The 15,672-nt window shown below is 47.1% G+C and overlaps 1 protein-coding gene across 1 annotated transcript in view; it reads left to right on the top strand.

Annotated features, from left to right (window-relative positions):
- The window catches only part of SLC7A8 (solute carrier family 7 member 8), a gene marked incomplete at its 5' end in the record, with an annotated part of 48,239 nt that overhangs the window by 12,515 nt on the left and 20,052 nt on the right, over nt 1–15,672 (top strand). Inside the window, 2 exons of the mRNA XM_084239674.1 lie at nt 2,707–2,911; nt 3,826–3,977. Coding sequence (XP_084095800.1) covers nt 2,707–2,911; nt 3,826–3,977 — 357 coding nt within the window. The remainder of the gene's footprint in view (nt 1–2,706; nt 2,912–3,825; nt 3,978–15,672) is intronic.

Here is a 15,672-nt window from a genome sequence, read left to right as displayed (position 1 = left end):
CCTGCTAGGCAAGGGACTTACTGTCACCATTCAACACTGTTATCAATGCCATCTTTAGTTCTTTTAGCTCCCAGTACTTGGTGTCTTCCAGGTGTTTAGATTGGCAGGGGAAGAGTCACTTGACAGGGCTACTGTGCCCTGAGGTGTTTGGTCTCCACTGACCCAAGTTCATGCAAAGCACGTGGAAACTTGTAGAGAGAAGAGGGTTGAAAGATGCCTTCTATTCCTAACATAGGGTTTTAAATAAATAGACAAGAAAAGGAAATGCCTTTAAAAACCCATGACACCAGAATCTCTTTTTTCTGTTTCTGCCTGACATTTAGGTCACAAATCTGAACACAAAGAAACATTTTTTCTTTTCATTTCACCTCTATGCACAGCCCAGTTCTGTTGGGTCAGATGATTAGCACTAGGAGAAGGAAAGCGTGTTTGAGACAGCAATGTGCTTGCTTTCCATTTGAGTCCAGCTGTGGCCCCATGCCCTCTGTCCATATTTCAGACTTACTGCCTGTGGCTGCTTTTAAACCTGTCTGCCCGCTTCTCTCTCCCGTTCCTCATTTCATGCTACAAATTTTAAGTTTGAAAAGTGTCTTGTATTCCAAGGAATATAGCCTTATGTTTTTAGAATGTGAATATTTTCTCTATCCCTTTAACTAAAGTAACTGTGTGCATGACCTGGGATTAAAAATTGAATTTTGGTTTAGATGAAAGCTTCAGGGCTGGATTGAGATTGAGTTATGGTTGAGATCTGAAAGTCAGTTTTGGAAACTGAGTATAACATTCTATATTCTACATTTCATTCAGCCTAGAACTGGTTACAAACCATGAAAGAGAGATGGTGGGAATTTGAGATGTCTTTAGAACACTATGAAATACAACTGACTCACGATACTCCAGATCTGCATTGCTACCTGCATCCAGTTAGCCTGCTTCTTCCCGCAGGCCTCTATTTTTTTTTTAAAGATTTATTTATGCATACAAGATCTGGGGTACAGGCCAGAGGTGTGTGGGGGGCAGTGAGAAGATTCACCGGAGACAGAGTGGGGAACAGAACAGGCAGACTGACTGAAATAAACTGCTGAGGGGAGCAGCAGGCTAGTCAGGAGAGGTCTGCTGTGCCATGTGGGTCACCTCACTGGTCGGGCATTGAACTCTTGCTGCAGAGGCTGGGGATAGCTTCATAGTGCTGGGTCTTAACCCCTTGTGCCACCAGGGAGGCCCCCCCCTCCACACACACACATAGGCCTTTAATGGTGCAACTGGGTGGGATGTGCAGAGAGAACTTAAAGAGCACCTGTCCCATGAACCCTCACCCCCACCTTGAATTACAAGAAGTGGACAAGGGAAAGCAAGGGACGGAGCATGTCAGGAGCTGCACTCCTACTCCTCGCCTGGCCAGCACGCACAACCTTGTAGCCAAACATTCACCCTCATCTCTCAGGAGAAAACCAGCCCCTTAGATAGAAAAGCAGAGTGGGTTGGTGGAAAGAGTGCTTTAAGCATTGGGAGACTAACTTCTGGATCCAGTTTTATCCATCAGTGGCTGTGGAATTTGGGAAAAGTCATTTAACCCCTCTGCACTTAGTCTCTTGGTCTGCAACATAGAAATGCACCAGCCCTTCCTCTTCTCCTTGAAGCCCATAAGGCTGCTGTGAGTGCCACATGAAACCGTGGAGGAGAAAGACCTTTGGAAGACTATAGTGTTGAGTCTTTGCACGTACTTGCCCTCACACTTTCAAACTACAGGGAGTGTTTTATAGGGCTATTTCAGTTCCTCACAAAGGTGGGGCTGTCGTGTTGGGAGTAGAGGCCAGCCTTTAGGAGTGCTGTCCAAGCTCACAGGTCTTGAAAACTCCCAGTCACAGGGCGTGACCACAATCTGCCCAAAAAGTTTGGCTCCTCCTGACAGCTTTCTAACTGGCATCCAGTCTCTGAGAAAAGCCTGGTTCTTCAGCCCTGCCATTTCCAGTCAGTCTAAGAACCTTTGGTCACCTTGGGCGGGCTGTGTGCAGTCTGGTCAGAGGTTCCTAAAGTTCAATATGTGCACCACCACTTGCTGTGTGTGTACCTGGAAAATGCACTTGGTATGTCTGAGACTTGGTTTCCTCATCTGCAAAATGGGAGAAATGATATGTTTTTTTTTTTTTAAATAGAGGCATGTTTTATTTATTTATTTGTTTGTTTGTTTGTTTTGTTTATACAAGCACTGGGTACAGTCAGAAGCGCGGGAGGGTGAGAGAATTCACCAGAGCCAGAGCAGGGAACAGAACAGACAGAAGGACCAAAGTACACTGCTGAGGGGAGCAGCGGGCGGCAGGAGAGGTCTGCGTGCCATGTGGGACCCTCCTCCAGTGGCCGGAGAGCAGCCGGGGATCGAACCAGCGCTGCAGAGGCCGCGGGCAGCTTCGTAACCCAGTGCTCAACCACTGCGCCACCGGGGAGGCCCGAGAAATGATATCTGATTCCATAGGGTTGTCCTGGGATTGAGTGACACCGGTGAAATACCTGAGCAAGTTCCTGGTCTATTCCTATCCATCATCTGCTCCTCCTTCCCTGTTTTGAAGGAGAGTTACTGCTAGACACACTGTCTAAGGGTGATTTAAGCATCCCACAGGCAGGTTAGAATCAGATCAGATGCGCCTACTCCTGCGCATGCTGCTCGTGCTAACCGTGCTGACTCCAGCGTCTCCCCTTTGCTCCGTGCAGGGAACATCATCGGTTCTGGCATCTTCGTATCACCAAAGGGCGTGCTGGAGAATGCGGGCTCTGTGGGCTTTGCGCTCATCGTCTGGATCGTAACGGGTCTCATCACAGCTGTGGGAGCCCTGTGCTATGCTGAGCTCGGGGTCACCATCCCCAAATCTGGCGGTGACTACTCCTATGTCAAGGACATCTTCGGAGGACTGGCTGGGTAAGAGGACCTGCAGAAGCCCCAGCAGTCTTGAAAGCCAAGGTCAGGAGTTTCCAAGAAGCTGAAGAGAGCCGGGGAATGGGCTGGTCTCCCCTCTGCATGTCACGGTGGCTAGCGTAGCCTTGAGTGGCCTCAGTGCTGCTGAGAGTGGCAGAGGAACCAGGCCTTGATTTTAATCTCTGTTGATCTCAGTGGAACAGATTCTGTGAGTTAGAGCAAGCAGAACTCTATGACAGCTCGACTGTAGGCTACCGGGAAAGCACATCACAACACAAAACCCTTTTATCTTGACAATGAGAATGACTCTCTGAGACAGGTACCTGCTTCTCACTTTACCAGGCATAATGGTCTCCCTCCGGGGCATGGCCCTGATCTTGAATTTCCTCAGTTTCTTCAGCCCTGCTACCCAAGCACTCAACCCCCACCAGGGAGGTCCCAGTGTGGAGGACACTTCCCCCACAGACCCCAATTGATGCCCCCCCCCCCCCCCCGGCTGTTGCTTAAGTAAGCACACCCTCAGCATGTCCTGGCTGTCAAAATCCGGGGGCTATAAATTTTATTTTCTACCACTGCATGCTGGGGTGCCAGAGTAGAAGAGAAGAGTTGATGAAAGGAGAAGGAAGAGAGAGAGAAGGCCAAGACTGTTAGTAGTAGTTGAAATGTAGCTCTTCATTGTTAAATAATTTTATTGTCATTGCAGAGTGTTGGGTGTTTCATTTGAATGGTGACTAACCTCCTCGGCACCCCTGAAAACAAACAGAAACACATCCCTTTAGTCCACCTACCTCTTCTAACACTGTCCAGTGACTTGCCCAGGCTTCCCCTGATGACTTCTGAATCCCCGCCATGCCTGGGGTGGTGGGTGGGGGATCTCACTGCCTCTTGAGTCAAGTTCCATCCTGTCCCCGCTTCAGGTTCCTGAGGCTATGGATTGCGGTGCTGGTGATCTACCCCACCAACCAGGCTGTCATCGCCCTCACCTTCTCCAACTACGTGTTACAGCCACTCTTCCCCACCTGCTTCCCCCCGGAGTCTGGCCTCCGACTCCTGGCTGCCATCTGCTTATGTAAGTGGCATCTGTGCTCGCTCTCAGCACGGCCTCTTTTAGTCTTGTCTTTTCCTTTTTTTTTTTTTTTTTTTTTTTTTTGTTGTTGTTGTTCTAGTTGGGTCCAGAGCTGGGGGAGGTGGAGACAAAGGGTGTGAGAATGCAGGAAGAGCTGCTGTTTCTACCACCAGACAGGCTCGAGTGGAAGGATTGCCACATGAGCGCTGGCCACTGCTATTTCAGGGTGCTGTGCACAGACACGGCTTCCTTTTTTATGCTGATGCTGCTAAAGTGACAAAGACAAGAAATGCCCCTACGCTTCAGCTAGAAATGGCAAACCTCAAACTGTTTCGTCCACCCTTAGGAGAGGGACCAGGCCACGTGGTCCAGTTCCCTGCACGGCTAGACCCCACTGCTTCCTTTGCATATTTCAAAGCTGCCAGGGCCAGGTGACCCCTGCAGAATTCCAGACCCTCTGGAGTAGTCAGTACAGTGGAGGCCAAACCCTCCCAGGAAATAAGGACTTCTCTGTTCCTGCCTAGAACTCAGCTCCAGACAGACAGGTTGTTGTGACAGTCCCCTCTGCAGCCCATCCCTCACCTGGACACCACCAGCACCCGGCCAAGGAGGAATTGAGAAACTCCTCACCTTTCCCAAACCCTGCAGTCAAAGGTTCAATACCGTTTATCTGCCCTCTGCCTCCTGCGTAGAACTACCTGTGATTATATAGCAGACAACCTTGTCCTCCAGAGACGGGATTTGTCAGTGTCCTTGAGATGTGTTCAAGTACTTTTCCACCTCCATAAGCAGAAATATCTTCTTAAGTCCAAGCTATTCCTTCTTATTTCCTTTGAGGAAAATGGAAAGCAGTTCATCACCTCACCCTGTGTGCTCTCTTTTTCCTCCCAGGGGTGAAGGGTGTGTGAGCCCCCAACTCCTCTCCCCATGGGGGATGAGTAGGCATAGATAGCCACATGCTTGCCCTTTGAGGCCAGAGATGCCCAGCTGCTTTGAGTTTAGTGCACAGTTTATGTTTTCTTGAATACTTTTTTCTAAAGATTTATTTAATAATGCATACAAGAACTGGGGTACAGGCCAGAGGTGTGGGGGTGAGAGGATTCACCAGAGACAGAGTGGGGAACAGAACAGGCGGACTGACTGAAATACACTGCTGAGGGGAGCAGTGGGTAAGACAGGAGAGGTCTGCTGCACCATGTGGATCACCTCCCTGGCCAGCCAGGGATCAAATTCATGCTGCAGAGGCTGTGGACAGCTTCACAGTGCTGTGCTTAACCCCTTATGCCACCAGGCAGGCCCACCTTTTTTTTTCTTACCCACTTCTGCAAGCCCCTCAAATTGTCTATTAGGGTATCCAGCAAAACAGAAACCAGCTCTCAAAAAGGCTTTCATCAAATGTCCACATCTTTTATTCCAGCCTTCCTCCTGCCAGCAGCCAGCTATATTCCATCCTCTTGGCAGGCAAGCCAGCTGTGTAAAATAGGTCCAGAGCTCTTTGGAGGTAGACCTGGAGTAGCTGTGTTCTTTAGAGAAGCTTCAGAGAGCTTGGGGATGACCTGGATGTATTTCTATAAGAAGCTCTTCTTTCTGCTGTGTCATTTCGGTGTGCTGATGATGGACTCCAGCCAATGTGGAATGAAAGTATTTGAGAGCCAAGCTCCCCTCTGTGGTGAAGTTGCTGGTGTGGAGTGGAGGGGTTGGCTTGAGGAGCTGGAGGACAGGGCATGGAGCCCAGGGAGGAGAACTGGAGTGGCAAAGCCCCTAGCCAGGGTTTGCTGTGGGAGGGAAGATGATGAGGTCAAGTCTGATTCCATGGAGAGGCTGTTTTGGAATAGATCAGATGAGAAATGACAGTGTGATGAAGCAGATAAGGGTGGAAAAATGGAAAGAAACTGCTGTCACTGACTTGTCTGCCTGCGTGGAGCCTGGAGGGGTGGGAGAGAGAAGAAGGAGAGGAAAGGAACTGCAGATTCAGATCACGCTTTTGCAGCTGCAGTGGCCACTTTGAGTTATTCTATTATTTAGGTCAAAGCTGATTATTCACTGCTGAGTCGGCAGAATATCCCTAGCCACCAGGCAGGAAAAAAAGAAAGTATTTTACATTTTAATTAAATGAAAAGCCTTTCTCCCTTCTCCAGAACAAGCATGTTAGTGGGAGGGAAGAGTTGGGACAGGGCTATTAAACTTGGTTTGGGAGCCTTCTTTTGCAATTTGTTCAGGTGTTTCTTCTTTCTTCCTTTTTTTTTTTTTTCCAGTGTTTCCTAACTAAGTGACTATATTGTCTAGATGCAAGATTCCAATAATATATAGAGAGAGTTAACTGTGAAAGCCTCCCTTTATCTTCCCCTTCTCCCCTGCCCAGTAGTTGTGGCAACAGTGGATCTCTTTCAAACAAAATGCATGCAACCAGCACATCTCTGCACATACATTGATAGGCAATTTATGCAGCTTACTCTTTTATCATTTAGATGCATCTTTTGGCTAGTACCTGAGTTTCTAGTTCCAGGATGCCCCTTTATCCATAGTCTTATTCTCCGAAGTTCCAGTTACCTATGGTCAACTGAAGTCCAAGATATTTTGAGAGAGACCATATTCACACAACTTTTATTACAGTATATTATTTTAGTTCTATTTCTTTTTTTTTAAGATTTCTTTTTATTTATTTATGCATACAATAACTGAGGTGTAGGACAGAGATTTGAGGGGGTGAGAGGATTCACCAGAGACAGAGTGGGGAGCAGAACAGGTAGATTTACTGAAACACACTGCTGAGGGGAGCAGCGGGAGAGGCAGGAGAGTTCTGCTGTGCCATGTGGATTAGCTCCCTGGCATGGGGATTGAACTTGTACCTCAGTGACTGGTTGCTGCAGTGGGTGATGAGAGCTTCATAGAGCTGAGACTTTAACCTCTGTGCCACCAGGGAAGCCCCTATTTCAATATTCATTATTGTCGCTAACCTCTTACTGTGCCGAATTTATAAATTAAACCATCATGGGTATGTATGTATAGGAAAAAGCATAGTATATTTAAGGTTTGGTACTCTTCTAGGTTTCAGACATTCACTGTGGGTCTTGAATGTGTCCTCCATGGTTCACAGGGGTGCTACTGTGGTAAACAAAGTGGTCCTAGTATCAGAGGGAACACCAGGTATTCTGGAACCCGTGTTTGTGCTTCTTCCCATCTCTGGGTTTTCCTTGGGGATCTCTCTCCCCCCCCTTAGGGACTGGTCTCCTTTTTCTCTGTTGGGGCTACAACATCTAAGGTAGAATTTTTTCTTCTAATTGAAGACCCCCTCCTCTCCCTGAGTGTTTTGTACTCAAGCACCTTCTCCTTTCTCACCCCAGAAGAATGGAGTAAATACCCCACATTTCATAAGGAAAAACTTCTTCTTATCTTGTTTTCCATCTTTGTACTGAGATTCCTAAGAAGTTAATTTTCCAGAGCTTCAGATTTCTCCTCTTTTTTCCTTGAGCAATTTGGAAGGGAAAGAACTTCCCTGTATGTATTACTTTTAACTTTAAGTGGCTCTGCAATTCCTCCACAGAGAATCCAGGTGCTTGATGCAGGATGTTGTGATAGTTAAATTTGTGTGTGTTGCAAGTCTCTTGCAAATTAATCCCTTGACATCTGAGGGTTCAACAGTCTTTCTTAACTTTTAAATCCCTTAATCTCAGTTCATCTTCCTTTGAGGTTCCATATTCTCTAGTCCAAACTTCTCATCCCCTTGAACTAAATGTATTTCATCAGATGCCTTGGGAGACCTGTCTTCCTCCCATTCTCTCACCCCCAAAAGGTTCTTTGGTGTCTCATCAGCCTCATATGTATGACTCCAGACAAATACAAACTGGTTTGCCCGAGGCACAAGCCTAGATGTGATTCCCATACATCTAAGTTCCCTTTTTCTCTATATATATCTTCTACCTAACTAACATTTCAAATCTAATTGTATGGAAAATCTCTTGATTTCTACTCAATGGTAAGTTTGTCTAAAATCCTATTTTTCATTTTTATGATGAATTAAGACTAAAATTATTCTGTAAGTAGGCCTCCTAGAAAGAAGAAATTACAAATCTATCAGTTAATCATTACATTGAGCTCCTACATTGAAAGGAGATAAGACATTATATGGAGTCTTGGAAGAGATTTAAAACAAGTAAAGCAATCAGTGTACAAACAAATAATTACAATACAATGTAAGGGGAGAAGTGTTTACAACACAGAGAAAGGTGCTTTAGTGATGGGAGAGGAGTGCTTGGGAAGGCTCCCAGGTTGAGTTAAATCTTGAAAGGTAAATAAGCAGGCCCCAGATAAGCGTAACATAGAACAATAGTGGGAAAGATGCAGGCAAGACTTGGGTCAAAAGAGACATGATCTGTTGGAGAAAAGAAAATATATCTGGTCTTTGAATAACTTTATTACATTCAATGTTGTTTTGCAGTAACTAGAAGGAAAAATAAATTGTAGTCAACATTGAGTGAAACATTATTCAAAGACCCAGTTTGGGCATACACTTTCCTTAAAACTGGTTTCCAAAAACCCATCAACCATGTTAAATGAGGTCTAACTGTACATTTGTGTAAGTAGTACCTAGGAGAGTGACAGGAGATAAAGCTGAAACAGCCAAATCTTGAAGGGTCTCCTATATTTTCAAAAAAGAGCAGACTTTATCCAAGGAATGGGAACTACTGAAAAATTCTGGGCAGAGAAGTAATGTGATCAGGTTTACTTCTGAGTGAAGACCATGACATTGGGAGCAGGCCAGAGCGCCAGACTAGAGAGTGAAATTAAAATGAAGCTACAAGGGGACAGAACAATGAAGATTTAGAAGCGTTAGCTAGACTTGCTGATTGACAACTAAAAGGGAGGAATGTAGCTCATCTAAAAATCAAAATGAAATGTATCTCAACTTAACTGCCTCCTGTGTTGTGGTGAACATTTACAATGTGTGCTCTCCACTTCTGCTTTGCATTTCCTCCCCAAACCATGAGGAGCACTGAGTGGATCTTTGGATGGAAGTCTTTAGGGTGGTTTAGGGTAGTTACTCCAGGATGCTGCTAGAAGGCCTGCTCTAGAGCAACATGACTAACATGACTTGCTCACTTTCTTTCTTTTTTTTTTTTTTTTAAGATTTGTTTATTTATGCATACAAGAACTGGGATACAGGCCAGAGGCAGGAGGGAAAGGGTGAAAGGATTCGCCAGAGGCAGAGTGGGGAGCAGAACAGGCAGACTGACTGAAGTACACTGCTGAAGGGAGCAGCAGGTGAGACAGGAGAGGTCTGCTGCGCCATGTGGGTCAGCTCCCTGGCCAGGGATCAAACTCATGTTGCAGTGGCTGTGGATAGCTTCATAGTGCTGTCCTTAACCAATGGCACCACCAGGGAAGCCCTTTTTCTTTTTTCTTTTCTTTTGACTTGCTCACTTTCTTGAGCTAGGCTAGAAGCATCAATTCTCCTGTCTTTTGCTGATTCTCAAGGATCTCATTTTTTCCAGAGGATCTAGCACATGTGGTTTATAAAGGCACCTATTAATTATGTCTGGTGAATTTTAAGGGTTAATATGACACATCAAATTTATACCACATTCCCAAGAACATAAAATCAGAAGACTGGAAGGAGGGAGGGAGGGTGGCCTGCTGTTGATGGGAGCTTTGGGGGAAAGAAGTGAGGACAAGGTTTGTTTTGAAAGGTTAGCAAGTTTGAACTCTAGCTGTCCTTGAAGTTGGGTTGCAATTGAACCAATCTTGGGAATTTTGCAGCCTGGGTTCAGGTGAATAGGCCTCACTGGATGCTAACAGAGCCCATGAGTTTCCAGTCTGAACCCACCAGACCTGGAGATGTCAGGCTCACCCTCCTGAGACCTATGCAGCTTCCGTCCCATCCTCTTTGCTCCTCCTTGGGGGCATCAGACTTGAGATTTGGGACTAAAGATAACAGGAATTTTTCAGGACTGGACTGAAAGAGCAATGAGTAGGGCTAAAACACCGCCACAGGTAGCCAGGTCTGCATTGCCTGGCTTTCCCTCACATGTTTAGCTAATGTTGAAGAGAGAACTACTCAGCTCTTGGAAAATGCTGAGCTGGGTTGTTCTAGCTTCTTGGCTGAACCAAGTACTGGATGGTGATTCAGCAGAAATTCCAAGTCTGGCAAGTGGCAGGGAGGGATCAGGATAAGAAGGAAGGGGAAGAGAGAGCCAGGAAGGGAAGGAGTAGGGGTGGGGCAGCCTAGGTGGGAGCTTAGCTCCAAGTGTCCAGGTAAGCTGCCAGCCTCTGGACCTCCAGAACACCCCCCCACCCCCGAGTCTCTGTAGCCCTCCTCCTCTGCTCATTCGTCCTTGGAGAACAGAGGCCCTTTTGCACCCAAAGCTCAGCACTCCGCCTCTCCTTAGAGGAACTTCTGAGATTTCTACAGTGTTGTCAGTGCTTCCAGATGAAAAGGGCTGGAGAAGGGCAAAATGTTAACTGCAGGCAAGATCTGTTTCCAAATCTCATTGCAGACTGAGAAACTGGGATCAAAGCTTAGTTCCTGGGGAAGGGCTGCTTTGATATTTTTGTTGCTGCACTTGCTTTGTTTTTGATGTTTTTGTCTTTCATCAGTCAAGTTATTTACATGTACCATAACATGAACCTTTGTTTTAGGTAGGCAGAGACTTGAGATTTTACAAAGTGACTCCTCACCCTCTGTGAGAACAGTGAAGGATTCTAGGAAGCCAGCTCTGTGTCTGCACTCCTACCCCAATTCCCCCCAGGCCACTCTGAGGTCTGTGAAGAGGAAATAGCTCCGGCCTGCCTGACCAGCCATGGGCAGAACTGGAACCTTATCAGAACCCGGGGTTGTGTGCGTTAGAACTCAAACAGGGCTCTCAGTGTTTTCTTTGCCTATCACAGCCTTTTGGCAGCCGGCACTGGTTACCTCCTAGATCTGGAAACGGCTGAAGCTGAGCAGGCCAAAGCCCGAGCAGCTTTTCCACAATTAGAAACACGTGCCCATCTTCTCCCAAGCGCAGGGAGGTGGCGGCCAAGGAGCCCTGCGCAGCCTATCACAGAGTGGAGCATCGCCACACCCCCTGCCTGCAGGCTGGATACTGACCCACTGCTCCCCTGTGGGCACCCGGAGGGCAGGTCTGAGGGCATCACCTTGCCCCTTTTGCTCCAGGATTGGGGGAGGGAGGGCTGGCCGGAGTGTGGCAGAGACAGAAAAGTGCATGCCCCCGCAAAAGGTGAGACCAAGAAACCAATGCCTCTGACAGGCCCATGCCCCAGGTGAAATTTACAGCTGTTTTAAAGGGTTGGGGTGCTCCATCCCCAAAAGGTGCTTATTTTGAAATTCTGGAGAGGAACAGGGTGTTCTGATTACTCCAAAGTGGCGTCACTAGCTTCCCTTTTCAGCAGCTGTCTGCTTAGTACATTCCATCTTTCTTTTTTTCTACCCTGGCCTCCTCTCTCTGTTCTGCTTCCCTTAAGCTTTCTCTCTCCACTCATGATGATGTATATTGTTCCTTCTCTTCCTTCCACCCCCTGTTGTTTCTCATGCTCACTCTTTCCCTCTCTTCTTCACCATCTGTCTTTATGGACTTTGGCAAGTCTGGCCAGTTTTTTTCTCCTTCCTACTGGCTGTCCTCTCTTATCTGAAAAGACAAGGAGAGGCTTAGTTTTGGAAGCCTTTCCAAGCCACCTCCAGCCCACTCCCAAGAAAAGGGCAAACCAGAAAGACCAAAAAATCCAAATGGAGTTCCCAGAGTTCCACAGAACATATGATGGTCATATGATGCGGGGTAGGAGGTGTGTGTAGCACAAGGCAGAGAAACCAATGAGTCTGGGGAAATAAATATCTAATGCCCAGGGGTGACAGACAAGACTCTTCAGGTTTCTGAGGAGTAGCCTTATCTTCCCCTTTTGCCATATCCCATATTGGCATTGACTTCTGCTGCTTAGAAAGCAACCTGGTTTTAGGGCCAAAACAAGCTTTCCAGATGACAGACTCAGCTCCCAAGAGACCCCCGCTAGGAGCAGGGCAGAGAGTGAACATGGGAGTGGGCAAAGAGAAAGAAGAGTGATATAAACAGTGGACCCTTGACCAATGTGGCGGTTAGGGGTGCCGGTCCCTGCACAGTTGAAAATCCATGTATAAATTCTTTTTTTTTTTAAGATTTATTTGTATTTATGCATACAAGAACTGGGGTACAGGCCAGAGGTGCAGGGGGTGAGAGGATTCACCAGAGACAGAGTGGGGAACAGAACAGGCAGATTGACTGAAATACACTGCTGAGGGGAGCAGCGGGCAGAAAGGAGAGGTCTGCTGCACCATGTGGGTTGCTCCCTGGTCAGCTTGGGATCTAAATGTAGTGGCGATAGCTTGTTAGCTCTGTCTTTAACCCCTGCACCACCAGGGAGACCCCATGTATAACTTCTGACACCCCCAAAACTTAACTACCAATACCTGTGGTTGACCAGAAGCCTGACTGATAACAAATAGTCAATTAACACATTGTTTGTGTGTTATTATAAACTATACTTAAGGTAGAGAAAAGATTATGTAAAAAATAAATAGATCACCATAAAGGTCTTCATCCTCATGGTTTTCATGTTCACAAGGCTGAGGTGGAGAAGAAAGATGAGGGGGATGAAAAATAGCAGCATTTAAATGGACTCATGTAGTTTGAGCCCATGTTATGCAAGGGTTGACTATATATGATGAAAGAAAGCCTGGTGGAGTAGCAGAATAAATGACTCTGGGGAAGAGGTGGTCCCAGCCCTGTGTCTGGCACTAACTAGCTGGGGTCTTACTCCTCACACATATAAAATGAGGTCCTGGGTCCTTCAGGTAGTCCTGCGTCTTGACTTTGAATACTGTTTTTAGAACAGCCAGTCCACTTCCTGAGCCAGACCACTCCATACCATCTTCCACCCCATCACTCCAGAACAGTGTGGTCTGCGGAAGAAGCTGACCTGGCAAAAGAAATGAGCTGGCTTGGGGAGTCACGTGGGAAAGTGGTGACAGGCCGACCTAGGAAGACATAAAATGACCCTCTCCCAGTCTTGCTCAGCAAAGAGGCCAGAATCTTGTGTCCAGAAGTAAGAAAGTACCGGAAAAAAGTCATCCCAGGGGTCTCTGTGGATAACCTATACTTTGTGAACTTTCTCAAAAAGGAGGTGCAGCCACGATATGTCCTTTGACCCCTACCTCCCCCCATAGGTCCTTGCCAGCTGGGCTTTATGGCACTGCCCCACGACACAGAAAACCCTGAGGTTGACTCCCTAAAAGAGCACTATGCCCCCGATGCAGCCCCCCAACATTTGTTCATCCTCTGTTCACTGAGCGTTAGCACCTACTGTGTCTGGTGTCACGGGATGTGCTTCCTGCAGTGATGTTTCACTGGGCCCGAACAGCAGAGTGGCCAAAGTAGTGCCCCCTTGGATTTTTGCAGGGCGTTCTTTCTAGAGGTCATTTCTAAGGGCAGCTATAATTTTCATTTGTGGAAACCCAATCCGCCTTTGTGCCTGTGACCCCAACCATGCCTCTGCCCCCACAGATTGGGTTGTCTGAAGCAGGCAACTTGTGAAGGTGCATCCTCCTGAGTAAAAGGTGAAACAGATTAGAAGTGGTGAAGCCTTAGGGCAGGCTTCATGGCCTGGTATGTGATAGGGCGTCTCCAAAACCTTCCAAGCAACCCTTTCTCCCATCTACTCTGCTTTAATCCCAGTTGTCAGCATTACCCTGAGCAAATAAATAGTTTCTCAGTTTATAAATAATGTGAACACCTTACCGTGGTGTATAGCAATGCACAGGTTACAGAGCCCTCATAAGATTAAAAGGGACCACACTTACATGTTACAGAGAGAGTAGGGACTGGCTGGTCCAGGCTCCCAGAGGGCAAATGATCAAGCTGACACCAAGTCACTGGGTTCTTCAAGTTCTACCCCTCCAATCCCCCCCACACACCTCAAGTTCTGTGGTTCTTCCAGTCAGCCCAGGCTGCCAGGGCCCCCTGGGAGAGCCTTCTCTACCTCCGTCCCTCCCTCCAAGCTCTTTAGTCACCCCCCCTGATCACTTCCCTCCTTACACTCCTTGCCACCCCGGGCACTCCTTGCTTGCTATACACTCAAAGACACCAGAAACTCACACGGCCCTTTATTCCCTTTATTCCCCTGGTGTTACAGTCAGAACGCTGACTCTGGTGGTGGCAGGACCTAAAATCAGCCCCACAACTTCCTAATCCATCCATAAAACTTCCTAAGGATTGGGGTTTTTTTTGTTCATGCTAATGATTCACTGATGTTTTAAAATGAACTAGAGAGATGATTTTTTTTTCTTTATAACTGAGTGGTTCATTCAAAATTGCCTCTTGTCTAGAATGAATTAAGGTAATATTCCCCCAACATGATTTTCCTGTTTTTCCCTTCCAAAATTTGTCACCCTTTAACCTCACCGGCCTCATCTCCTACTGAGTCAGGTTGGATTGACTCTGCTGAGGAAAATCACAGAGCGGGCTCTGCCACCACCTTCAGGGTCTTCACTGTGGGCCAGCGCGATGTGACTGCTTTTCCCCCTCCCACTCCAGGAAGGAGCGTGGGACTCTTGAGATCCTCTCTTGGCTTTCCATTCTGACTTCTTCTCTGGCGTTTGATTGTAGCCTCTGGTCAGTAAAATAAGGAGACAAACAAAACTCAGCAGGCAGAGAACAAAGGACTCTCATCTGGGAACACCCGGCCTTTGGCTTACCTTGCAAGAAGCTTGAAGCTCTTGGGCCTAGGTTTGTATGTGTATCTGGGCTGCCGCCGTGGACCTGAAAGTGTATGCAGGAGAATGGAAAACAAGCTGGGGTTAGGTGAAGACAGATGTTGAGAGTGTCTTTTGCCCTGAATGTTTCTGAAAGGAAAAGGAGAGCGGAAAAAAGTGCTGGAGTTCTTGTAGGGTGAACTTGTTTACTGCTGTATTCTCTTACCCAGGGGAGGAAGAGGAGACAGTAGCGTTCTGGCTATAGGATCCCGGGGGTGTGGAAGAGTTGAGACGCTGTCATGTGGTGTGGAAATTTGCCAACTAGGCCAGCACATGGGTGACCTCATCACTTTCACTGTCCACTTCTAGTGAGCCCCACTGCTTCCCTCTGCTTGGCGTCCTGAGAGGCGTGTGGGCAGGGAATCCTTTGGGGTCTTTGGGTGCAGCCTGGTTGCTCTTTCAAAGTCTTTTCTTTAATAGTATAAACCCAGGCCTCCCTGGTGGCACAAGGGGTTATGTCTAAGTGCTATGAAATTCGGCAGCCACTGCAGCATGAGTTCAATCCCCAGCTAGGGAGCTAACCCACATGGTGCAGCAGACCTCTCCTGTCTCACCCACTGCTCCCCTTAGCAGTATATTTCAGTCAATCCACCTGTTCTGCTCCCCACTCTGTCTCTGGTGAATCCTCTCACCCCCACTCCCCTACCCCTCCAATCCCCCCCACACACACACACACCTCTGGCCTGTATCCCAGTTCTTACATGCATAAATAAATAAATATTTTTTTTTTTTAAAAAAAAGTATAAGCCCTCTCTCTTTTCCCTCTTTTCTAGTCTTTCTGTAGAGTGTCTAGCCTATGTGAGCTTCCTATTGCTGCTGTTAACAAATTACCACAAACTTAATAGCTCAAAACTAAACAGATTGGTTGTATTGTAGTTCTGGAGGTCAGAAGCCCTAGATTAAAATATCAGCAAAGGTGTG

This window comes from Talpa europaea (genome assembly GCF_964194135.1).
Source record: "Talpa europaea genome assembly, chromosome: 8".
NCBI classification, from domain to species: Eukaryota; Metazoa; Chordata; class Mammalia; order Eulipotyphla; family Talpidae; genus Talpa; species Talpa europaea.
The sequence above is the reverse complement of the archived record's forward strand: the minus strand, read 5'-3'. Positions and strand labels throughout refer to the sequence as shown.